The sequence below is a fragment of the Mastigoproctus giganteus genome, chromosome 5 (genome assembly GCF_048544385.1).
Source record: "Mastigoproctus giganteus isolate SK-2022 chromosome 5, ASM4854438v1, whole genome shotgun sequence".
Classification (NCBI taxonomy): Eukaryota; Metazoa; Arthropoda; class Arachnida; order Uropygi; family Thelyphonidae; genus Mastigoproctus; species Mastigoproctus giganteus.
Window position 1 is genome coordinate 159,018,348 of NC_143579.1, and position 26,725 is coordinate 159,045,072.

The 26,725-nt window shown below is 40.9% G+C and overlaps 1 protein-coding gene across 1 annotated transcript in view; it reads right to left on the minus strand.

Annotated features, from left to right (window-relative positions):
- LOC150085794 (protein Skeletor, isoforms B/C-like) overlaps nucleotides 1-26,725 on the minus strand; it is a 715,869-nt gene that overhangs the window by 47,755 nt on the left and 641,389 nt on the right. The window contains exons 14-15 of the mRNA XM_090374255.1: nucleotides 24,702-24,762; nucleotides 6,349-6,518 (exon numbers count right to left, since the gene is read on the minus strand). Of these exons, the coding sequence (XP_090230381.1) occupies nucleotides 6,349-6,518; nucleotides 24,702-24,762 (231 nt within the window). The remainder of the gene's footprint in view (nucleotides 1-6,348; nucleotides 6,519-24,701; nucleotides 24,763-26,725) is intronic.

The following is a 26,725-nucleotide window of genomic DNA, read 5'->3' on the forward strand; positions in this document are numbered from 1 at the left end:
GACAGTCAATTAAAAGGTGTCTAATCGTTAAAATTGTGCCACAGGACACACACATAGGAGGGTCATCAGCCCTCAGCAGAAACGAATGAGTTAAATGACTGTGTCCTATGCGGGTCCGGGCAAGAACAACTTCCTCCTTACGATTCCTGCGCAGACTAGACTGCCATGGTTCAATTACAGGCTTTATATGATATAATTTATTCGCAGTCTGTCTATTCCACGAATCCTGCCATTGGGAGTGTATCTTCTCGTGTATTATTTGCCTGTAGTCTGTATAGGGGACTGACAGGCAGCAGTTATTATTGGGAATTGCTGATTTGGCTGTGGCGTCAGCCAAATCATTTCCCGTAATCCCAATGTGGCTGGGAATCCAGCAGAAGTGGATATCATATTCACGTCCACAGAGGAAGTGAATCTTCTGCTGAATACTAGACAGAACTGGATGAGGATTATATCTCACAGATATTAAAGCCTGTAATACACTGAGGGAGTCGGAATATAAAATGAACCGTTGGTATTGGCATTTACTAATTTGATCCAAGGCTAACTCTATAGCATGCAGCTCTGCAGTAAATATGCTGCATTCAGAGGGAATCTGCTCCGACGTAGTGGTGTCTGTAAAGACAGCAGCAGATCCCACATATGATTCCGGCTTCGATCCGTCTGTGTAAACTGGCGCGAAGTCAGAATGTTCAGCTCGGTGTGCTGAATAAAGCTGCAAGTAGATATATGATGGAGTGTCCGACTTTCCCCAATTTCTAAGGGACAAGTCACATGCCAGGACATGAGCATGCCAGGGTGGAAGGGGTTGCTTCGGTGTTTGGGCAACCTTGTCTACCTTGATATTAAGTTCTTTGAGTAGCTCTTGGAGACGAATACCAAAAGGACGATTGGCAGTCTTACGGGTATTGTACAAATTTTCCCATTGTGGCTCAAAAACGGATAGCCACGTAGGGTGGTCTGGCAGGGATTTCAGTTTTAAAGCGTACTTTAAAGACAACTGTTTACGTCGAAGCGATAACGGTGGTTCCTTTGCTTCGACGTATAAGTCCTGGACAGGAGATGTGCGATATGCTCCAGTAGCGATACGGAGAGCCTGATGATGGACAGGATCCAGCCATCGAAGGGCACTGTCTCTGGTTGAGGAATATACCTGGGACCCATAATCTAATTTGGATCGCACAAGTGCATGGTAAAGCCATAGAGGGGTGCATCGGTCTGCTCCCCAAGATGTAGAGGAGAGCGAGCGGAGAATATTAAGCCCTCGTGTGCACTTTGTGCGGAGTTGACGGATGTGATCCAGATATGTCAGTTTTATTATCAAATATGAGTCCCAAGAATTTTGTAACCCCTGCTACTGGAATAGCATTTTGTCCGAGCCTTAATTCAGCTTCGGGATGAAGATTACGCTTACGACAAAAGTGTACACAAACGGTCTTCTCCGGCGAGAACCTGAAGCCATTAGTAAGTGCCCAGGAATTGAGGCGATCAATGGCTTTTTGCAGTTGTCTTTCAATAACCCTCATGTTGCATGACTGACAAAAAATGCTAAAGTCATCAACATAGAGGGCACTGTTTACAGTTGGAGGAAGTTGTTCTGTGATGGAATTTATTTTGATGGCGAAAAGCGTGACACTTAATACTGATCCTTGTGGTACTCCCTCCTCTTGGCTGAAGGAACGAGAGAGTGAGGATCCCACATGAACTTGGAAAGATCGATTGGCTAAAATGTTTTGAGGAATTAAAGGGGAGATGCCCTCTAAGGCCTAGGCTATGTAAATCTTTTAAAATGCCAAATCTCCAAGTTGTGTCATACGCTTTCTCCATATCAAAGAACACTGACACCAAGTGTTCGCGTTTTAGGAAAGCATCCCGGATGGATGTTTCCAGTCTAATAAGATGGTCCAAAGTGGACCAGTTCCTTCGGAAGCCGCACTGGATGTTGGAGAGAAGGTCATTTGATTCTAAATACCATATTAAATGAGAATTAACCATTCTCTCCAGGATTTTGCACAGACAGCTAGTCAGAGCAATAGGACGATAATTGGTAGTGACTTTTGGATCCTTTCCTGCGTTAGCAAAGGCAAGAACGATTGCCTTGCGCCAGGAATCCGGACACTGCCCTTCAATAAAGATTCTGTTATATAGAAAGAGCAGATAATCCATAGATTTTGGTGAAAGATGTTTAATCATTTCATAATGGATGCCATCTGGTCCAACAGCACTTGCTTTGGAAAGAGCGAGTGCTCTTTTCAGTTCCTGAGTAGGGAAATACCCGTTGTAGGGATAAATGCTCTTTGATTTAAAGTTAAGTGCCTGTTTCTCGATTTTATATTTCAGGACCAGGAACTCTGGGGAATACGAAGATGTTGCAGAGATGTTAGAGAATGTTTCCTCAAGAGAATTGGCTATTGCAGTTAGATGTGCAATAGCGCATCCATTATAATCTAGGATTTGAAGAAGGGCGGGATGTATATTTTCCGTTCATTTTCCGGATTTTATCCCAGACTACCTTAGAGTTGGTAGACTGGTTAATGGATGATGTAAAACGGATCCACGATTTCTTTTGACTCTGACAGCGAATGTAACATGCTTTGGCTCGTGCACGCTTGAAGGCTATTAGATTAACAGTGGTAGGATATCGGCGGAATATCCCCCACGCTTTGTTTTGAGCCTTTTTTGCTGCTGTGCATTGTGAATTACACCAAGGTTTGGGAAATGGTGGAAACCGGGCAGATGTTTTTGGAACAGCGTTCGCAGCTGCTTGGACGATAATTTCTGTGATGTACTTTACTGCATCATTGATCGGCTCCTGACTGACGGTGCTGAGATCAAAATTTGCCTGATGTTGGAAGGCAGACCAGTCAGCCTGATCAATCTTCCACCGTGGTAACCTGAAGGGAAGACATGGTCTCCCACTGTGTAACAAGGTTATCCCAGGGAAGTGATCACTTCCGTATGGGTTCTCCCCCACTTCCCAAGTGAGTGAAGGAAGTATTGAAGGGGAGCAGATAGAAAGATCAATGGCAGAAAAGGTACGGGTAGGCATGTGGAAGAAGGTGTTTGTTCCAATATTTAGAAGGGAAAGGTCATTGTCATTGAGCATACGCTCTATGACTCGTCCCCTTCCGTTGATTTTAGCACTACCCCACAGTGTGTTATTTCCATTAAAATCCCCGAGAAGTAAGAAAGGGGGAGGCAACTGTGTTACAAGATCATCAAGGTCTTCCTGGGAGATGTCAGTCCCAGGTGGCAAATAAATAGAGCAGACCGTTAATAAAAATCCCACTGTAAGGTGAACTGCAACAGCCTATATGCTGGTCGTAATTAGCAAGGGCTGAACTGGGGTCTGATTACCCACAAGGATAGCCACTCCTCCATGAGCAGGACCATCCACAATTCTATCCTTATGAAAGATTGTGATGTTATGCATGGTGAGATGATCATTTGCCTTTAGATAAGTCTCCTGCAAGCAAAAGCAAACTGGCTTGTGCTTTTGCAGGAGGGCCTTGATGTCATCAGTATTTCGCCGGAATCCACGACAATTCCATTGTAGGAATTTAGCCATTATTTTGGCTTGGTGGGTCCATCAGGTGGCTTTCGAGGTGCTGAGGGCTTACTTTTATCAGTCTTGGCTTTATCTTTTTTGGAGAAGAATGGACGCTGTCCCGTGTCCATTTCTTCCTCCGCAAAGAGTTCCAAGACTGATTCATCCTGTACCTCTTTGTTCTCTACATCCATTGTTTCTGTTATTGCTGCAGGCTCTTTACCACTTGGATTTGGTAGTGGTGGAGCACCAGGTGGTACGGATATAGGAGTGGCAACTGATTGTGTTTTTTTGGTGGGCTTTTGTGAACTCAATAAATAGAGTGCAATCGGGGTGAATGACTCTTTTGGTGGTATAGTCATCTCAGTTTGTGTACCGATAGTGCACTTAGCAGAAACCTTCTGGGCATACGAAGGTTTCCCACTATTTATTGGTTGGATACGTTTTCTGGCCTCTGGGTAGGAGATATTCAGCTCTGTTTTTAACTTTTGGATCTCTTTTTCATCCTTCCACCGCTGGCATGCTCTAGAGTAGGCGGGATGCCCTTCTTGGCAATTGACACAGATAGGTTTTGGACCTGAGCATTCCTTGCTCTCGTGGTCTTTAACACCACATCGAGCACAGGCAGGGTTACCACGACAAGATGTTTGTGAGTGGCCGTATTTTTGGTATCTAAAGCACCGCAGTGGGTTTGGGATATAAATCCTCACTGGGCAGTTGAGATAGCCTGCCTTGATGGAACTTGGAGGCCGTGGGATGTTAAACGTTAGGATGAGAACTCGGGTAGGGACGAGATTCCCATCCTTTCTCATTGATATTCTTTTGACAGCTGTCACTCCTTGTTCTTTTAATTCAGAGCAGATCTCTTCTTCAGAAACATGAAGAAGGTCCCACTCTGATATGACACCTCGTGAAGATTTCAAAGTTTTGTGGGGGGTTACGATGATACGTATTCCCACTATTGATTTGGCTTTTAGGATTTTTTCCGCCTGTTTTATATTTATAGTTTCGACCAAAAGATCGCCAGAACGCAGTCGTTTTACAGATTTGGGTGATCCTGCTAACCCTTCTAATCCTTTCTGGATAAAGAAGGGTGACATCTTCCCAATTGACTGCTCTCCAGTCGAATGGAGAATGAGAAAAAGCGGTGTTACAGTTGGTGTTTTATCATCAGTTCTGGCTCTTTTGACAGAGGTGTTGTCAGTGTTATCATCTCGGTTAGGTAGGGGCCTTGTTAGGGCCGCAGAAGAAGTAGAATTTAAATTACTCATGAGAGTAAAGAAAAATTGTCTGATGTCTAAGTACCTCACCCACCATGGAGCCCTACGAGGGGACGCCCACTCGTGAACTAGCAGGTACTGCGTACACGAATGGGATGCCGAGTTCGCTTAGAAGCACCATACCCACGTTACCAATAAGTCTTTATCCCGTCCCAGGACCATGGGGAGGGAGACCTATTGGAACGCAGTTGACCCTAGCAGTAAGAACCACCCGCCGATTGATTCCAGTCGGGCCGGTCCGGAACCACCCGTCTTGTCGAAGCAAAGGCCAAAGTGGTGTATTAAGGCTGGGCCCCTCAACCACCAGGATCCCCCTTTCCGAAATCCACGGGTCGCGGCGCACGTCTGCACACGCCGGATTCCACAGATGTAACCCTGGAACCAAGGTATGGGCGTTAGATCCCAGTGATGCTAATCTGGAAGTCCAGCAGTATCACTGGGAGGTCCCCTCACCACGTACAGGTGCCCACGTCGAGGGGGTTCATGTGAGAATGTAGGCTCTACAGATGGTGATATTAAAGGATCCATGTGTTGCTCCTTTTAGCCTTGAGTATTGAATTTATACTTAGGTTTCCAGCCCGGCAAGTGGAGGCAGGAGCGGTGCCACCAGTGACCAAGCAATAAGAGGTTAGTTACTGTGTTCGAGAAGTTAGTTAAATAAATACAAAAGAAAGGTGTATTTCCTTTCTTGTTATAGAGCTTGCCTCTTTATTTAGAAGGAGCCAAAAATAAATACCTTCGAAAGAAAAGACTAGAAATCACTTAAACTACTCGTTTATATAAATGACACTTTCAAATTGCTTTGGAAAATTGATAGATCACTTCGCTTAGCACTCAGGGCCAATGTGTAGGAAAGGGCATTCCACCTTTGTGACCAAGCAGTAGTGGGTTACTAATAATATGCAAATAAAAGAAAAAAAAAAAAGAAGGTTCTGTTTTCTCCTGATTAAGTATAGTGATTTCTTTACTGAATCTTATTTACTTGATTTTTAGCGTAATGCTGTAAGTAAAGAAGACGATTTTATTTATTCAAGAGAGAGTGTGAATTTACTGGCAAAGACACTTGATCACAAAATAATTTGACACCTGGGGCCTCCCTATGCTGAATGTAGTTTTGAAAATTTTGTAAAAAAATGAAAAAGCAATTGAAAAATTTACAAAATTTGCATAACCTTAATAGATTATGAGCAATCTAGTTAGGAAATATTTACAGTTTTTTTTTTCTAGGCGTATATGGATTTTCAGTGAATAATCTTGGCAGATGATAACTTAAAAGTTTATTTTGAATAATCAGTTTAAACTCATTATCATCCTATGTTTTTTATGAGCTTTATTTATCATGATTTTGTTAGGACATATTTACATATTTATATGTGACATATTTTTGTCAGGACCTAACATAACATAAATATGTTATGATAAGTTGTGTTGTACTAATTTTGTATAACACATTCACTGAAATGAAATTGGAGGTTTGTGAACTATTTCAAAAATCTGAACTTCTTAATTATTCATACTTACCTGGTAAAACAGCACATCAGGAATGCTAGAATTAGGTATCCACTCTAAAATTGCAGGTTCGCCATCATCACACTCCAGCTTTAACGAATTTCTAAATTTTGGAAAGTTAGGATAATTGTCAGCTTTACGGGTTTCAGATTTATAATGATACCATGCACAAAGTCTTCCAGCTAATAAAAAATATAAAAATAAAATTTAGCAAATGGAGCATTTTATATGAATGAAATTAGTATATAAAGGTTTTTAAATAACAAATGCTCAAGCATTTAAACATTGTGTAGGAAATGTGTAGGAAAGGGCATTCCACCTTTGTGACCAAGCAGTTGGTCTTGGTCACAAAAATTAATATTGAGGTTTTATTGTGATTAAAAAAAAAAAAGGAATAATCATTAAACCTAATGGTGTTATTAATATTAATAGTGAGCACCTCGGTAGCAAGGTGGGCAGGAGAAGCAGTGCGTAGCACCCGCTTCCTGATTAGACCAGGGTTCGAGCCCGTGACCAACAAATACAGAAGATGACGAAGGTCAGGGAATGGCCACTGCATATCCTCAGCCAGGATAAAGGGTGAGGGTTGGCGTCAGGAAGTGGATCTGGCCGAAAAAAATTCATGCCAAAAAAGTAAAAATGCTGACCTCATATATATAATGGGAAGAAGGCGAGGACAAAAAAAAAATTAATATTAATAGTAAATAAATATCTATGCTGCAATATTTTATCCTTAGCAATAGATTAGTCATTATTATAAAAATTAAGAAACTAAATAAAAGTTCACTTGTAATTTTATTGTACATTTGTTAAAAGAAATTGCTTATATCATATTCTTAAGTGTTAATTCTGACTTTAACTAATATTTCACATATAATTCTGCAAAATTTAATAACAATAACACATATCAACACTAAGAAACCTTAATTAGCATTCGCTAACTAACGTTTGTTAGTTTGTTAGTAGAGGCTTCAGTTTTAAAGCATACTTTAGAGACAACTGCTTACGTTGAAGCGATAACGGTGCTTCATTTGCTTCGACGTATAAACTCTGGACAGGAGAGGTTCGACATGCTCCAATAGTGATACGGAGAGCCTGATGATGGACAGGATCCAGCCATTGAAGTACACTGTTTTTGATGGAATTGTAAACCAGGGACCCGTAATCTAGTCTGGATCATACAAGCGCATGGGAAATACATAGTAGGGTGCATCGGCCCACACCCAAAGATATAGAGCAGAGACAGCAGAGAATATTCAAGCCTCTTGTGCACTTTGTATGGAGTTGATGGATGTGATCCAGAAAGGTCAGCTTTCTGGATCACATCCATCAACTCCATACAAAGTCGCAAGAATTTTGTGTCTGCTGCTACAGAAATAGCATTTTGTCCAAGCCTTAATTCAGTTTCAGGATGAAGCTTATGCTTACGACAAAAGTGTATGCAAATGATACTCAGTGCCCAGGAATTTAGGTGATCAATGGCTTTTTGCAGTTGTCTTTCAATAACCCTCATGTTGAATTACTGACAAAATATGCTAAAGTCATCAACATAGAGGGCACTGTTTATGGTTGGAGGAAGTTGTTCTGTGATGGAATTTACTTTGATGGCAAAAAGCGTGACACTTAAAACTGATCCTTGTGGTACTCCCTCCTCTTGGCTAAAGGAACGAGAGAGTGAGGTTCCCACACGAACTTGGAAAGATCGATTGGCTAGAAACTTTTTAATAAAAATGGGGAGTTGCCCTCTAAGACCAAGGCTATGCAGATCTTTTAAGATGCCAAATCTCCAAGTTGTGTCATATGGTTCCTCAATGTCAAAGAACACTGACGCCAAGTGTTCGCGTTTTAGGAAAGCATCCCGGATGGATGTTTCCAGTCTAATAAGATGGTCCAGAGTGGACCGGTTCCTTCGGAAGCCGTACTGGATGTTGGAAAGAAGGTCATTTGATTCCAAATACCATATTAAACGAAAATTAACCATTCTCTCCAGAATTTTGCACAGACAGCTAGTCAGAGCAATAGGACGATAATTAGTAGTGACTTTTGGATTCTTTCCTGGCTTAGCAAAGGCAAGAATGATTGCGTTGCGCCAGGAATCCGGAAACTGCCCTTCAATAAAGATTCTCTTATGTAGAATGAGCACACAATCCATAGATTTTGGTGAAAGATGCTTAATCATTTCATAATGGATGCGATCTGGTCCAACAGCACTTGCTTTGGAAAGAATAAGAGCTCTTTTCATTTCCTGTATAGTGAATGGCCTGTTGTACAGATACACGCTCTTAGACTTAAAATTAAGTGCCTGTTTTTCAATTTTATGTTTCAGGACCAGGAACTCTGGGGAACATGAAGATGTTGCAGAAAGGTTAGAGAATGTTTCCCCAAGAGAATTGGCTATTGAAGTTCGATCTGCAATAGTGCATCCATTATAATCTAGGATTGAAGAAGGGTGGGATGTATATTTTCCCTTCATTTTCCGGATTTTATCCCAGTCTACCTTAATGGATGATGTAAAACGGATCCACGATTCCTTTTGACTCTGACGGCGGATATAGCGTGCTTTGGCTCGTAAGCGTTTAAAGGCTATAAGGTTGGACGTGGTAGGATATCGGCGAAATATCCCCCACGCTTTGTTTTGAGCCTTTTTTGCTGTTGTGCATTGTGAATTCCACCAAGGTTTGGGAAATGGTGGAAACCGGGAGTTGTTTTTGGAACAGCATTCGCAGCTGCTTGGACGATAATTTCTGTGATGTACGTTACTGCATCATTGATAGGCTCCTGACTGACGGTACTGAGGTCAAAATTTGCCTGATGTTGGAAGGCAGTCCAGTCAGCCTGATCAATCTTCCACCGGGGTAACCTGAAAGGAAGACACGGTCTCCCACTGTGTAAAGAGGTTATCACAGGGAAGTGATCACTTCCGTATGGGTCCTACTCCACTTCCCAAGTGAGTGAAGGGAGTCGAGAGGGGGAGCAGATAGAGAGATCAATGGCAGAAAAGGTATGGGTAGGCATGTGGAAGGTGTTTGTTCCAGTATTTAAAAGGGAAAGGTCATTGTCATTTAGCATACGCTCTATCACTCGTCCAATTCTGTTGATGTTAGCACTACCCCACAGGGTATTATGTCCATTAAAATATCCGAGAAGTAAGAAAGGGGGAGGCAACTGTGTTACAAGATCATCAAGGTGTTCCTGGGAGATGTCAGTCCCAGGTGGCAAATAAATAGAGCAGACCGTTAATAAAAACCCTACTGTAAGGCGAATTGCAACAGCTTCTATGCTAATTGTAATTAGCAATGGCTGAACTGGGGTCTGGTTGCCCACAAGGATAGCCACACCTCCATGAGCAGGACAATCGGCAATTCTATCCTTACGAAAAATTGTGATGTTATGCCTGGTGGAGTTATAATTTGCCTTTAGATAAGTCTCCTGCAAGCAAAAGCAAACTGGCTCGTGCTTTTGCAGGAGGGCCTTGATGTCATTAGTATTTCGCCAGAATCCAAGACAATTCCATTGTAGGAATTTAGCCATTATTTAGGGTTGGTGGGTCCATCAGGCGGCTCCGAGGTGCTGAGGGCTTACTTTTGTCAATCTTGGATTTATCTTTTTTGGGGAAGAATGGGCGCTGTCCCGTGTGCATTTCTTCCTCCGTAAAGAGTTCCAAGACTGATTCATCTGGTACCTCCTTGTCCTCGACATCCATTGCTTCTGTTATTACTGTTGGCTCTTTACAACTTGGTTTTGGTAGTGGTGGAGCACTAGGAGGTACGGATATAGGAGTGGCAGCTGACTGCGTTTTTTTGGTGGGCTTTTGTGAACTCAATAAATAGCAGGCAATCGGTGTGAATGACTCTCTTGGTGGTACAGTCATCTCAGTTTGTGTACCAATACTGCACTTCTCAGAAACCTTCCGGGCATATGAAGGCTTCCCGCTATTTATTGGTTTAATGTGTTTTCTAGCCTCTGGGTAGGAGATATTAAGCTCCGTTTTCAATTTTTGGATCTCTTTTTCATCATTCCACCGCTGGCATGCTCTGGAGTAGGCGGGATGACCTTGTTGGCAATTTACACAGATCGGTTTAGAAGCTGAACATTCCTTGCTCTCGTGGTCTTTTGCACCACATCGAGCACAGGCAGGGTTACCACGACAAGCCGTTTGTGAGTGGCCGTATTTTTGGCATTTAAAACACCTCAGTGGGTTTGGAATATAGATCCTCACTGGGCAGTTTAAGTACCCTGCCTTGATGGAACTCGGAGGCCGTGGGGTGTTGAATGTTAGGATAAGAAATCGCGTAGGGACGAGATTCCCATCCTTACGCATGGATATTCGCTTGACAGCTGTTACTCCTTGTTCTTTTAATTCAGAGCAGATCTCTTCTTCAGAAACGTGAAGAAGATCCCACTCTGATATGACACCTCGTGAAGAGTTCAAAGTTTTGTGAGGGGTTACGATGATGGGTATTCCCCCTATAGATGTGGCTTTCAAAATTTTTTCAGCTTGATTTGTGTTTCATGCTTCAATTAGAATATCTTCAGAACGCAGCCGTTTTACGGATTTGGGTGAACCTGCCATCCCTTCTAATCTTTTGTGGATAAAGAAAGGTGACATTTTCCCTATTGACTGCTCTCCGCTGGAATGGAGAATGAGGAAAAGAGGTGTCACAGATGGTGTTTTCTCCTCAGTTCTGGCTGTTTTGGCAGAAATGGTCTCACTTTCATCCGACGATCGATTAGGTTGTTGTTGTTGTTGCTTGGGTTTTATTGGCGCATTAGCGACTAAGGCTATAATGCGCCAAAATCTAGTCATAAAAATAAAATTTTCAGTGGCCTAACGAATTAGGTCACCAAGTCTGAGTATAAAAACAAGTATAAACGGTAAAAGACAAATATCAGTAAACAAGTAACATTAATGAAGGAGATTTTTTAAATATGAGTAAAATGGTTTACTGATTTCAAAATGCTAAAAATAGCAGACACATGGTCATTGCCAGATAAAATCTGACTGAGTGTATATGGCTCAGTCAGATGATTAAAAGCGGTAAAATGGATATTACTAAAATCTGGACAATCAATTAAAATGTGTCTGATAGTTAAAATAGCGCCACAGGACTCACACATAGGAAGGTCATCAGCCCTCAGCAAAAACGAATGAGTCAAATGACCATGTCCTATGCGGGTCCGGGCAAGAACAACTTCCTCCTTACGATTCCTGCGCAGACTAGACTGCCACGGTTCACTTACAGGCTTTATACGATATAATTTATTCGCAGTCTGTCTATTCCACGAATCCTGCCATTGGGAGTGTATCTTCATATGTATTACTTGCCTGTAGTCTGTATAGGGGACTGACAGGCAGCGATTATTACTGGGAATTGCTGATTTGGCTGCGGGGTCAGCCAAATCATTTCCCCTAATCCTAATGTGGCTGGGAATCCAGCAGAAGCGGATATCATATTCACATTCGTGGAGGAAGTGAATCATCTGCTGAATACTAGACAGAACTGGATGAGGATTATATCTCACAGATATTAAAGCCTGTAATACACTGAGGGAGTCGGAATATAAAATGAACCGTTGGTATTGGCATTTACTAATTTGATCCAAGGCTAACTCTATAGCATGCAGCTCTGCAGTAAATATGCTGCATTCAGAGGGAATCTGCTCCGACGTAGTGGTGTCTGTAAAGACAGCAGCAGATCCCACATATGATTCCGGCTTCGATCCGTCTGTGTAAACTGGCGCGAAGTCAGAATGTTCAGCTCGGTGTGCTGAATAAAGCTGCAAGTAGATATATGATGGAGTGTCCGACTTTCCCCAATTTCTAAGGGACAAGTCACATGCCAGGACATGAGCATGCCAGGGTGGAAGGGGTTGCTTCGGTGTTTGGGCAACCTTGTCTACCTTGATATTAAGTTCTATGAGTAGCTCTTGGAGACGAATACCAAAAGGACGATTGGCAGTCTTACGGGCGTTGTACAAATTTTCCCATCGTGGCTCAAAAATGAATGGCCACGTAGGATGGTCTGGCAGGGATTTCAGTTTTAGAGCGTACTTTAGAGACAACTGCTTACGTCGAAGCGATAACGGTGATCGATTAGGTAGGGGCTTGTTGGGGCCCCAGAAAAAGAGGGATTTAAATTACTCATAAGAGTAAAGAGAAAGTGTCTGATGCGGAAGTACCTCACCCACCATGGAGCCCTACGAGGGGACGTCCACTCATGAACTAGCAGGTACTGCGTACACGAATGGGACGCCTAGTTCGCTTAGGAGCACCATACCCAAGTTAGCAATAAGTCTTTATCCCGTTCCAGGATCAAAGGGAGGGAGACTTATTGGAACGCAGTTGACCCTAGCAGTAAAAAAGCACCCGCCGATTGATCCCAGTCGGGCCGGTCCGGGACCTCCCGTCTTGTCGAAGTAGGGGCCAAAGTGGTGTATTAAGGTTGGGCCCCTCAACCACCAAGATCACCCTTTCCGAAATCCATGGGACGCGGCGCACGGCTGCACACGCCGGATTCCACTGTGATCTAACGCCCAAGGTATGGGCGTTAGATCCCAGTGATGCTAATCTGGAAAACCAGCAGCATCAGTGGGAGGTCCCCTCACCACGTACAGGTGCCCACGTCGAGGGGCTAGCCAACAGTTTGGTGGCTCTAAAGTTGGAACATATTTTGTTCCATGTTGGCTAATTTTAGCCCTTCGCAAATGAACTTTCTGCCAAGGTTACTGGGCTGGTGTGACCAAGCGAAATTAGTGGGAGTTAGCCTAATAAAATATGAAAAATAAAGAAAGGTTACTTTCCTTTATTGCTCTCTACCAGTACTTTTGATAAATTAGCTGCTATTAAATAAATGCATATATTAAGGAGAAAAACATAAAAGATAACTATAATTCACCTTTTAGAAAACCGCAGTGAAAGCACAGATAAATCGCTCACTCACAATTGCTTGGCTCCCGGGGCCTCCAGAGCAGAAAATTTATTGTATTCCATAATTGCTCCTTTTGGCCTTTGGCAGATTAACTGTTCTGACAAGGTTTCCGGCCACATCACGGGGAGGCAGGAACAGTTCCTGGTGTGACCAAGTGAGAAGTAGCATTAGCATTAGTAGAGGCATATGATGCAAGAAAGCAAGCTTATGCAGCATCAGCCAAAAAAAAAAAAAAAACACTTCCATTTCACCCCTCCGTTCATTCAAAATACCTGTCCAGCTGAGCCTTAAATTTATTTAGGCTATCAACTTTCAGAACAAGGGATGGAAGTCTGTTCCAACAACCAACTACCCGCTGGCTAAAGGCAAATTTCCACACATCTATCCTACATCTGTCTTTCCTCAATTAGAATTTATGCCCTCTCAGGTGATTATTCTGAGCAAGAGGAAGAATCCCATCGGCATTGAGCATGCTCAAACCATTCAAGGCTTTATACACCTCTATCAGATCACCTCGCCGGTGGCTAGTCTCAAGACACTGTAATTTGCAAAACTTAACCCTTTCTTCGTAAGAGCAACCCTTTGTTCCATTCACTAATCTTGTTGCCCTTCTCTGTACTCATTCCAGCAGCTCTACATCCTTCTTGAAATGAGGCCTCCAGACCTGCATACAGTACTCAAGGTGTGGCCTGACCATTGCCTTATGCAAGGGAATAATCACCTCCTTATCCCTGCTAGAAAATTTCTGTATATCATTGACAAGACAACATGAGCTACTCTTGCAGCCCGTCTGCATTGCTCAGAGAACTTCATATCTTCCTGCACAATTACCCCCAGGTTCTTTTCATTCTGTACCACAGTCAATGTAGTACCACAGAGCTGATACGTTGCTCTGGGGTTGCTGTTTCCCATATGTAGTACTTTACATTTGTCAATGTTAAACTTCATTTGCCACCTCTCAGGCCATTTACTCAACCTTTCCAGATCCTGTTGCAGCAGCATAGCGCCAGTAGTGTCCTTAACAAACCTGCCAACCTTTGTATCGTCTGCAAACTTGGACATTAAGCTAGATATAACATCATCAATATTACTTAAAAATACAGAAAACAATAATGAACCCAACACTGAACCCTCAGGGACTCCACTAATAACATTAGTCCACGATGAGCAGTGTCCATTGATTACCACTCTCTGTCTTCTCCCACTCAACCACCCCGTTTATCCATAGCAGCAATTTGCCTCCAATAGCACACTGCTCCAATTTGTGCAGCAGTCTTCCATGTGGAACAGAATCAAAAGCCTTTCTAAGATCCAAGTATAGTCAGTCCTCGTATAACACGTGTTTACACTACACGAATTCAATCATACACAATTTATAAATAGGGGAACGATATCTTTTATAACACGAACCGAATTCACTTATGCACGATTCGCCTTTGTGTTTACAAGAAATGGCATTCAATGCGGAATCACCCCAACTGAACACAACACGATAGGAATGAAGAGGAGATTCTGAAAATGTATTTGTTTTTTATATCAGTGAAGGGAAAACACATTTCACCATAATAACGTAAAAAGCAACACAATTCCAGCTATCGGTATACATAATCGCAAATGCAATTAGATCGAGTTTACTACCAGTTGATAACAGATTCCACTAGCAGAAACGCAACTGGAAATTGTTTTTATTGTTTTATGGTAGTAACCCCTAGAAATGTGCTTTTGTAAAATGTGAGGTGTTAATAGTGTATCTGTCTTTACGGTGTTGTTTATTCAGTTGCTACACGTGCGCAGCCTTGTTTATGTGTGTCAAGCGTGCCTCCTCGTTTTGTAATTGTGCTTTATTCCCTAAAAATAAGTAAAGTACTTAAAAGGTGTGAAAAGGAAGCGTCCTGGTGAAGACACTGCAGATTCACAGAGAAAAACAAAAGCAATATCGATAAACAGAGGCAGACTGGGTCAGAAATTCTTACACGGGAAAATTTATAGTGGCCTCATACTATGGTTTATGGCCAAAATCACACCGGCCTCCGGCGCACCGGGGTTTCCCCGGTAAGGCTTATGGCCAGTCCGCCTCTTCGATAGAGAAAAAACATGAAATTGTGAAACGCTTTGAGCGAAATGAAAGACCACGTGATATTGCACGTGCTACAGACCTAAATGAGGCAACGCCGAGAATTACAAAGAATGTAGAGAAAATAAAAACAACTTTCATAGCAGGAACAACTCAAAGTATAATTAAAATCCATTAGATTAAGACACAAAGAATTGGAAGGGATGAAACGCTGTCATCTGTTTGGATAGAAAATCAACCAAAAAAGTTTGCTTACTATAGAAGCAAAAGCATTAGCAATATTTTATTACGTAACAGTCGTAATAAAATACTTAAGTAATTAAAATGCTTACGTATTACGTATTTTATTACGTATAATAATAAATAATCATAACAAAATACTTACGTATTTTATTACGATTATTTATTGTGTTTGGAATGTTTTGGTTACAAATGTGTGTTCAATCTTGGGTGGTCGGCACCTAACCTTATTTTACCCATAGAGCCTGTTGTTTATATTGCACGATTTTGCATTGCACGAGGGTTTCTAGAAACACAACTATCGTGCTATACGAGGATTGACTGTATATAATATCAAAGTTATTCCCTGCATCCAGTTCTTTTGTGACTGCATCATAGTATCCAATCAAATTGTCAGGCAAGACTTTCCCTTAATAAAACCATGCTGTGTCCGAGCTATAACTGAAGTCTTGTCTAGATGATCCTGCAGTGCTTCTTTAACCAGTGCCTCCATTAATTTTCCTGGAACAGAAGTTAAACTAACAGGTCTATAATTACTTGTGTCAGCCTTTGATCCTTCTTTTTGAATTGGGGTCACATTTGCACATCTTCAGTCTATGGGTACCTCCCCTGAGTAAAAGGAAGCTCTCATAATTATGGCTAAGGGTTTGCTTACTTCCTTTGCTGCCTCCTTTAATATAACTGGATAGATCCAATCCACCCCAGGTGCCTTTCTTGTGAATGTCGATGCAAAATATTCATTTAATTTGTTAGCTACCTGAGCAGGTTCATCAACAGTTGAACCATCGATATCAAGTGGAGCAATCTGATTCATCCCGTACCTCTAGAGTTTACTAAAGTAAAGAACTCTTTGCTGTTTTTATTTGCATCCTTTGCCAAAGATTTCTTTTAATCTGCCTTCGCCTGCCTAACCTCCTTTGTAACTTGGTTACAGATCAACTTAACTATCATAAGCTTCTGTGTCATATGTTAATTTATATGTATCCCATGCATTTTTCTTCTCTGCCATATGTCTCATTAGTTCATCTGACATCCATTTAGGCCTAAACCTTGAACAATATTTCTTAGTTAGTGCGTAAAGCCTAGTAGCTTCCAAGATAAGTTCTTTGAATGCTTCCCATTTTGAATTTGCTGTTGGTAACATCATCAGTTGGTCCCACTGTATAGAATTTAAACACTGTTTCAGACCATCGTAGTTGCCTTTATGAAAGCTATAACCCTTCCCTTTACCCCTGATGGTAGTTACCTCTTTGAGTAAATCCCACTTCAGCACACTGTGATCACTGCCACCTAGTGGTTCCTTTATCTGCAGATTCTTAATGCATGAAGAATCGCTACTGATAATCAAATCAAGAGTATTACTCCCTCTAGTTGCCTCCTGAACATGCTGATGTAGAAAACAATCATCCAATAAATCCACAAAAGCCTTGCTAGTTGTTGTTGTTATTTGGTTTTTAGGAGCATTAGCAACTAAGGCCATATTACTCCGGGATATGCGGTGGTCATTCCCTGACCTTTCCGCATCCTCCGTATTTGGTGGTGACGGGCTCAAACCCCGGTCTAATCAAGAAGCGTGTGCTACGCACTGCTGCTCCTTCCCACCTGGCTTCGGAAGTGCCTACCTTGCTAGTGTGTGAGTGACCATCCCACAAATTCCAGTCAATTTCTGGGAAATTAAAATTCCCCATTATAAGAATCTTTGATTTACTGGCCCACTCTATTTCCCTGTAACGTTTCTTTTAGCATTAGCATTAGTAGAGGCATTTGATGCAAGAAAGCAAGCTTATGCAGCATCAGCCAAAAAAAAAAAAAAAAAACCCACTTCCACTTCACCCCTCTGTTCGTTCAAAATACCTGTCCAGCTGAGCCTTAAACTTATTTAGGCTATCAACCTCCACCACAAGGGATGGCAGTCTGTTCCACCAACCAACCACCCGCTGGCTAAAGGCAAATTTCCGCACGTCTATCCTACATCTGTCTTTCCTCAATTTGAATTTATGCCCTCTCAGGTGATTTTTCTGAGGTAGAGGAAGAATCCCATCAGCATTGAGCATGCTTAAACCATTCAAGGCTTTATACACCTCTATCAGATCACCTCGCTGGTGCCTAGTCTCCAGACACTGTAATTTGCAAAACTTAAGCCTTTCTTCGTAAGAGTACCCCTTTGTTCCATTCACTAATCTTGTTGCCCTTCTCTGTACTCGTTCCAGCAGCTCTACATCCTTCTTGAAATGAGGCCTCCAGACCTGTATACAGTACTCTAGGTGTGGCCTAACCATTGCGTTATACAATGGAATAATCACCTCCTTATCCCTGCTGGAAAAATTCCTGTATATCATTGACAATACTCCATGAGCTACTCTTGCAGCCCGTCTGCACTGCTCAGAGAACTTCATATCTGCCTGCACAATCACCCCCAAGTCCCTTTCATTCTCTACCACTGTCAGTGTAGTACCACAGAGCTGATACGTTGCTCTGGGGTTGCTGTTTCCCATATGTAGTACTTTACATTTGTCAATGTTAAACTTCATTTGCCACCTCTCTGCCCATCTGCTCAACCTTTCCAGATCCTGTTGCAGCAGCATAATGTCAATAGTGTCCTTGACAACCCTGCCAACCTTTGTATCATCTGCAAACTTGGACATTAAGCTTGATATACCATCATCAATATCATTTATAAATACAGAAAACAATAATGGACCCAACACTGAGCCCTGAGGGACTCCACTAATAACATTAGTCCACGATGAGCAGTGTCCATTGATTACTACTCTCTGTCTTCTCCCCCTCAACCACCCCTTTATCCAAAGCAGCAATTTGCCTCCAATGTCACACTGCTCCAATTTGTGTAGCAGTCTTCCATGTGCAACAGTATCAAAAGCCTTTCTAAGATCCAAGTATATAATATCAAAGTTATTCCTTGCATCCAGTTCTTTTGTGACTGCATCATAGTATCCAATCAAGTTGGTCAGGCAAGACTTCCCCTTAACAAAACCATGCTGTGTCTGAGCTATAACTGAAGTCTTGTCTAAATGATCCTGCAGTGCTTCTTTAACCAGTGCCTCCATTAATTTTCCTGGAACAGAAGTTAAGCTCACAGGTCTATAATTACTTGTGTCAGCCTTTGATCCTCCTTTGTGAATTGGGGTTACATTTGCACATTTCCAGTCTATGGGTACCTCCCCTGAGTCCAAGGAAGCTCTCATAATTATGGCTAAGGGTTTGCTTACTTCCTTTGCTGCCTCCCTTAATATAACTGGATAGATCCATACAACCCGGGTGCCTTTCTTGTGTTTATCTTCAACAGTTTCTCCTCCACTTTACTCCCAGTTATTTCAAGATTCTGTAGCTTACTGCTAGAGTTGAATACACCTCTGGCATTCCCCTTGCTGAATAACTCCTCATGTGTGAATGTCGATGCAAAATATTCATTTAGTTTGTTAGCTACCTGAGCAGGATCATCAACAGTTGACCCATCAATATCAAGTGGACCAATCTGATTCATCCCCTTCCTTCTAGAGTTTACATAAGTAAAGAACTCTTTGCTGTTTTTCTTTGCATCCCTTGCCAAGGATTTCTCGTAATCTGCCTTCGCCTGCCTAACCTCCTTTGTAACTTGGTTGCATATCAACTTGTATCTATCATAGGCTTCTGTGTCATGTGTTAATTTGTAAGTATCCCATGCATTTTTCTTCTGTGCCATATGCCTCATTAGTTCATCTGACATCCATTTTGGCCTAAACCTTGAACAATATTTCTTAGTTGGTATGTAAAGCCTAGTAGCTTCCAAGATAAGTTCTTTGAATGCTTCCCATTTTGAATTTGCTGTTGGTAACATCATCAGTTGGTCCCACTGTATAGAATTTAAATACTGCCTCAGTCCATCGTAGTCGCCTTTACGAAAGCAATAACCCTTCCCTTTACCCCTAATGGTAGTTACCTCTTTCAGTAAATCCCACTTCAGCACACTGTGATCACTGCCACCTAGTGGTTCATTTATCTGCAGATTCTTAATGCATGAAGAATCACTGCTGATAATCAAATCAAGAGTATTACTCCCTCTAGTTGCCTCCCGAACATGCTGATGTAGAAAACAATCATCCAATAAATCCACAAAAGCCCTGCTAGTGTGTGAGTAACCAGCCCCCAAATTCCAGTCAATATCTGGGAAATTAAAATCTCCCATTATAAGACTCTCTGATTTACTGGCCCACTCTATTTCCCTGTACAGTTCCTTATTATACTCATCAGAGTCATTAGGCCTATAGCACACTCCTACTCTCAATTTTGATCTCCCAATGCTTATGTCACACCAAACTGACTCAACACTGCACTGTCCAGCGATGTCGACTGGCTTCACTTCCTTGGTTTTTATGTGTTTCTTAACTAATAGCATAACCCCTCCCCCCTTCCTATCCTGTCTATCCTTTCTGTAGACGTTGTACTCCCCAAATTGCAGTTCTGCATCCCTTATATCTGTGTGACACCACGTCTCTGATATCCCAACAATATCTGCCTTTGATGTTTTGAGCAATACCTCAAATTCATCAAATTTATTTACTAAACTCCTAGCATTGGTGTACACGCAAGTATACCTGCACCTGTTTCTATTCTTAGCTACCCTAACACAACCCATGTGTTTACTTGTACCGCAATGGCTCCCAGCAGTCTCTGAAATACCATGCATCTTGTTTTTCAGGCTTCTGCTCATTCTAATAGAAGCAGTGCAAGAATCTCTTTCACCTCTGCCAGTGGCTACTGTCAATCTATTGGTCTTTGTCTCCCCCCAAGCTAGCAGTTTTCCGACCCACCTAACACTGCCTCGATAGCATCAGCAAATATTCTTGCACCCTTTCTATTTAAGTGTATCCCATCCCTGTAGAAGCAATCTCTCCTGTTAACAAGTACAGTCCAGGCTGAAAAAAAATTCTACCCCTTGAGCCTTGCACAATCTTTCCAGGGCCGAATTGATCGACAAGGCTCTCATCATATACTCCCTCCTATCGTGTCTGGGCAGAATTGCAGACACTTTCAAATTCAACCCTAATTCTCGGCTTTTGTTCAACAGTGACCTGTACTTGTTAAGGAATTCTGCCGGTCTCCTACTCTTAATATTATTAGTGCCAACGTGTACAACTATATCACCTTTTGTGCCCTTAAAAGATGATATTCGCTCTACAACGTCATCAACCTTTGCCCCTGGCAGACATACCCTGGTCCTGTTTTACCTATCTTTTTTACAAAGCATATTCCCCGTTTCCCTGACAATAGAGTCACCAACAACTACTAGTTCCTTCGGGACCAGCGCATTCTGCCTTGGGGGTTGTCTCTGTGTCACGCGATGCCCAAGTGCAAGCTCTGGCGTTGATGTGGGCAGCTGAGAGCTTGATGGGCCCCTCAATTTAGTTTCTTCGAGGGCATCCACCCTGTCCTTCAAGCTCTCATATAGGCCCACAAGAACGCCGAGTTGTTTCCTGATATCGATACACTCCTTGCATCGCGCACACACAAAGACATCCCCCTTGGCAGTATCATGTCCCGTACCCGATTGCTCTACAAACATCAAGCAAACAGTGCATTTTATAAGGCTGTGAGTCAGAGGACAACTGCCCCCCTCAGTTCTGCTCTGAGCCACAGCGCTTCCATTAGCTTGAGCCTTTTGCTTTGCTGCTCTGGTCTGAGTCATGATTCTATTAATTTATTAATTAATTATAATTAATTATGTTATGTTATTAATTATGTTAAATATAATTAATTATATTACGTTTGTAATCTAAGTTGTTATATGTATTTATTTAAACGTACAATTTAACTGCTAAATTAAAATTCCCCATTATAAGAATCTTTGATTTACTGGCCCACTCTATTTCCCTGTAACGTTTCTTTTTATACTCTTCAGAGTCATTACGCCTATAGCACACGGCTACTCTCAAATTTGACCTCCCAATGCTTATGTCACACCAAACTGACTCGACACTGCTCTGTCCAGCGGTGTCGACTGGCTTCACTTCCTTGGATTTTATGTGTTTCTTAACTAATAGCATAACCCCTCCTCCATTCCTATCCTGTTTATTCTTTCTGTACACGTTGTACTCCCCAAATTCCAGTTCTGCATTCCTTATATCTGTGTGACACCACCTCTCTGATATCCAAACAATATCCACCTTTGATGCTTTGAGCAATACCTCAAATTCATCAAATTTATTTACCAAACTCCTAGCATTGGTGTAAACGCAAGTATACATGCACCTGTTCCTATTCTTAGCTACCCTAACACAACCCATGTGTTTACTTGTACCGCAATGACTCCCAGCAGTCTCTGAAATATCCTGCATCTTGTTTTCCAGGCTTCTGCTCATTCCAATAGAAGCAGTGCAAGAATCAGTTTCACCTCTGCCAGTGGCTACTGTTAATCTATTAGTCCTTGTATCCTCCCAAGCTAGCAGTTTTCCGACCCACCTAACACTGCCTCGATAACATCAGCAAATATTCTTGCACCCTTTCTATTTAAGTGTCCCATCCCTGTAGAAGCAGTCTCTCCTGTTAACAAGTACAGACCAGGCTGAAAAAAATTCTACCTCTTGAGCCTTGCACAATCTTTCTAGGGTTTGATCGACAAGGCTCTCATCTTATACTCCCTCCTATCGTGTCTGGGCAAAGTAGTAGGTGTTAGTTATAAAAATATACTATTCTTAGTATAAAAATGTACATCATATACTCCCTCCTATGATGTCTGGGCAAAGTAGTAGGTGTTAGTAATAAAAATATAAGAAATAAAGAACGGTGGCTTTCCTTTCTTGCTCTGTACATGTACTTTTTTAACAAGAGCTCTTATTAAATAAATAATTTTTTTAAGGACAAGAACGTAAAAGAACTATGAATCGAATCACTTTTTGGAAAATTGCACTTTGAGCAAGGAGAAATCGCTCGGTCACAATCGTTGGGCACCCAAGGCCAACCGAGTCACAGTCTTTACATGAAATGCTATAGACGAGATCATGCATTTGTTGAAAGGCAGAATTTGAGGAACCCTTCTTTAATAATGTATGTAATTAATTCTTCGATATAGCTATTACTTTCATATCTGTACCCTTACATAAATCATTTCATTTGTTATACCAGTTTTCTACATGTGGTACTATAATAAAATTCTTTTTATCAGTATTTATTTTTGGATTGTTATTAGTTATCTTTTACTGGGCAATCAGTTTAATTTTATTAATAGAGGTAACTGGATAACCTCTATTTAGTAATTTCCCCGTTAATTCCTCAATTTCCAACTGTACCCCCTTTGTGTGGTATAATATCTGAAAGCATTTAAAAACTGGTTAAGCATGACCGATTTTTTGTATATGTATGGGTGGTAGCTATTTTAGTGTAATAACATGCCCATATTAGTAGGTTTTCTATAAATGCTAAAATTTAGTTTTTCCTCTACCCTTTGCAGTGTAAAATTAAGAAAGTTGATAGATTTTGTATCTTCTTTCGCGGTTTCTAAAGTAAATTTTAGTCTCATATGATATTATTAAAAAGTTGTAAAACGGAATTTATGGTAGTCTGATTAGTTATGATGAGGACGTCGTCTAAGTATCTGCCCTAATATGAGACTTCTGGTATAAATGGATTCATATATATACTCTCTATGTTGTTGAACTGTAATTCTGCAATAAGTCCACTAACGCTAATGCCCATTGGCAAGCCAAAAATCTGTGTGTATATTTTTTCTTGAAATAAAATATAATTGGTGGAAACTAATATTTTAGTAAATTCAAAAATCTTATCTTTGGGGAGCCTATTGTTATATATATTGATATTGCTGTCATTAAGCAGGTCCCAAACAATATCTAATGCATATGGAAGGTTTACTCTGGTGTAAAAAGATATTAAATCAAGAGAGTATAATTTGGTGTCTTTCTTAATTTTATGGTCTTTTAATATCATAAAAAGCGAATCATAATTTTATATCTTTTAATTTAAAATATCTCTGAATGGTTTTAAAATAGGATAAACGAATGTTGCTAAAGACGAGAGTGCCAAATTTTTGTACGAAACAATTAGGTGTATTGGATTACCTGGTTTACATAGCTTTGTTGTTGTTGGTATTTGGCTTCACGACACAAGTGCTACTGAGGCCAAATTGTGTTTGCTCATAGTTTATTCAGTCAAAATATACCGGTGTAGATGTTAAATTAAATACTCCTGTATAGTCCAATACATTTTCAAAAGATTATAAGTTCTATGTTTGCATAATTTCCAAGGATATGTGAGAAATTCAGCCTAGAGAGCGACTGAAAAGTATTTGAACGTACAGTTGAATAAACGGGGCAATCAAACAGAAAATGCCTAACAGTAAGTTGACTGTCACAGGATGAACACTGGGGTGGATCTTCTCCCAGTAGCAGGAACAGATGGGTATTATGAGTGCGTCCAATTCTGAGCCTTGCCAGTACTACTTCCTCTCGTCTGTTTCGTCAGAAGCCTGAGTGCCACAGCTTTGGTTTTAGCTTTATCTGATAAAGTTTATTGTTGGTGTTAATTTTCCAGATCTGTGACCAGTTGTCGTAACTTGCTTTGCGAATAACAGGCTTATAATCAGTGTAAGGAACCAGAGGATGTTCTGGGGCAGCTGGTTGAGGATGTTTAGCTGCAAGGTCTGCACTTTCATTTCCCGGAATGCCAGAATGGCCAGGGATCGAGCAAAAACTGATTGATTGATTGGACACGCTGCTATGTAGCTTTATTTGGCCAAAACAAGTGGGGACATTGGAATATAGTCATTCTTCCTATATAACGTTAGGGTTTTATTATACTTACTTATTTACTAAATTATAAAAAAACAGAGGAATCAACCTCTTTGTATGTTGTGTCTGATATAATGGTATGTTATTTGGTTTTGGCAAAATAAAGCTACATAAACCAGGTAATCCGATATGCCCAATTGTTTCGTACAAAAATTCGGCACTCTCATCTTTAGCGACGTTTATTCTCATCTTTAGCAACATCGTAAAATTACATATCATTATTTCAGACACAACAACATAAGAAGGGGTTGATTTTTTTTAGATTTTTTTATAATTATTTACTAAAAATATATTACTATGAAATAAAAAAATTTCACTCACCAGCTGTTGGATGTGGTCGACTTCGTCGATCAAATTCGACTCCTGCATATACTTTAATTTTCTTGAAAAGAACAAATAGATATGCTATATATCATAACGTAGCTTGTTACATCGTATAATTCGATACTTCTGCATTCAAAACATAAAGTTAGGTAATCATATTAAGAAATATATACAGGGTGATTCACTACCAGTGCGACAAACTTGCAGAAGGTGTAGGGGGCACAAAGACGAATCGGAATCACATAGCATTGCAGGGTCCAAAATGCCTTCGTCATGCGGTAGAGGACGTTGAACGGGAGGTCGAGTGAACAGTGATCCCGCTGGAAGTCAGCATTTGCGAACCGGTTCCCAAGGCAGTAGGATGGACGAGTATTCAAACGTTGAACTGACCGACATGCACCTTGCGTATGGAGCTGCAGACTGTAACGGGCACGCCGCTCTGCACTTGTACCAGGAACGTTTCCCGCACAGGCGTGCTCCTCATCATACGATTTTCGCACGTGTGCACAGAAGGTTATGTGAGACTGGTTGTTTCACGAGATGTACCATGAATGAAGAGCGAACAACGAGGATGCCAGACAATGAGGAGAATGTCCTACGTCTTGCAGAAGGCAATCCGAGTACAAGTACTCGAGCAACAGGCCAACGATTGGGTATTTCCCAATCCACTGTATGGAGGATACTGTCAACAAACCAAATGAGTTCATACCATCTGCAATGCGTCCAATCATTGGAGCCTGCGGATTATCCACTCCGGAGGACTTTTCTTACTTGGTTTCTTCAACAGAAACGGTTCGCAAATGCTGACTTCCAGCGGGATCGCTGTTCACGCAACCTTCCGTTCAACGAACCCATGACGAAGGCATTTCAGACCCTGCAATGCTATGTGATTCATCTTTGTGCCCCCTACACCTCCTGCAAGTTTGTCGCACTGGTAGTGAATCACCCTGAATATATATATTAATGAATATTATATGTAACCCCTTAAAGCTAATGTTGAAAAAGTTACATAGGACAAAAAGGTATTCAGTTGATGAAAGATTAATGATTCAGGAATAACAGATGTACCTAAAAGTGCAAAGCAGCATTAAAGGATGCAAGAGTATATATAAGTTTGTATTATTATATTGAATAAAGTGTTCATAAATGGATGTGAAAGTTACACAAAGTGCCAGTAACTAGAAGAGTGAGTATAGTTGAAAAAGAAGTGTAGTAGATATGTGAAAGGTGAAAGAATGTTACAATCCTAAAAGTAACCTTATAATATCCTTATCCTTAATATCCTAACATTCTTTCACCTATCACATATCTACTACACTTCTTTTTCAACTATCCTCACCCTTCTAGTTACTGCACTTTGTGTAACTTTCACATCCGTTTATGCATACTTTATTCAATATATTAAAACAAACATAGCTATATTAAGATATATGTATTAATTAAAATTAATTAAAATATGTATATTGCTCTATATTAAGATATATATATTAAGATATATATATATATATATATATATATATATATATATCTTAATATAGATATATATCTTAATATAGATATATATCTTAATCTAGATACTGACCAGTTAATCTGTTACTGACCAGTCCTAATAACCAGTCTCACTATACTTTATTACTCTGTACTTATCTCTTTTGGAGGCATCAGTACCCTGATGGTTGCAACACAGATTACTGGAAATGTACAAAATTAAATAATGCAAAATAAAGTATACAATGAACCTTTTTCTTCTTCAGTGTATCAGTCTATTGACTGGTTTGCCCCTATGATGAGCTGTCTCCATTTCTCCCGGTCTTGTGCTAGGTGTTTCACTTCTGCATAGCTTCGAAGCCCAGTTTCCTTCAGAATTGTATTTATGATGGTGTTTCTTGGTCTTCCTTGTTTTCTTTTTCCCGGTATTTTGCTTTCCAGCACATCCAGTAACATCCCTCTATACTTCATGTATTGTCTGATCCATTGTATTGGACACATGCCATTTAGTTTACCGCGGTGGAATCTTCAAC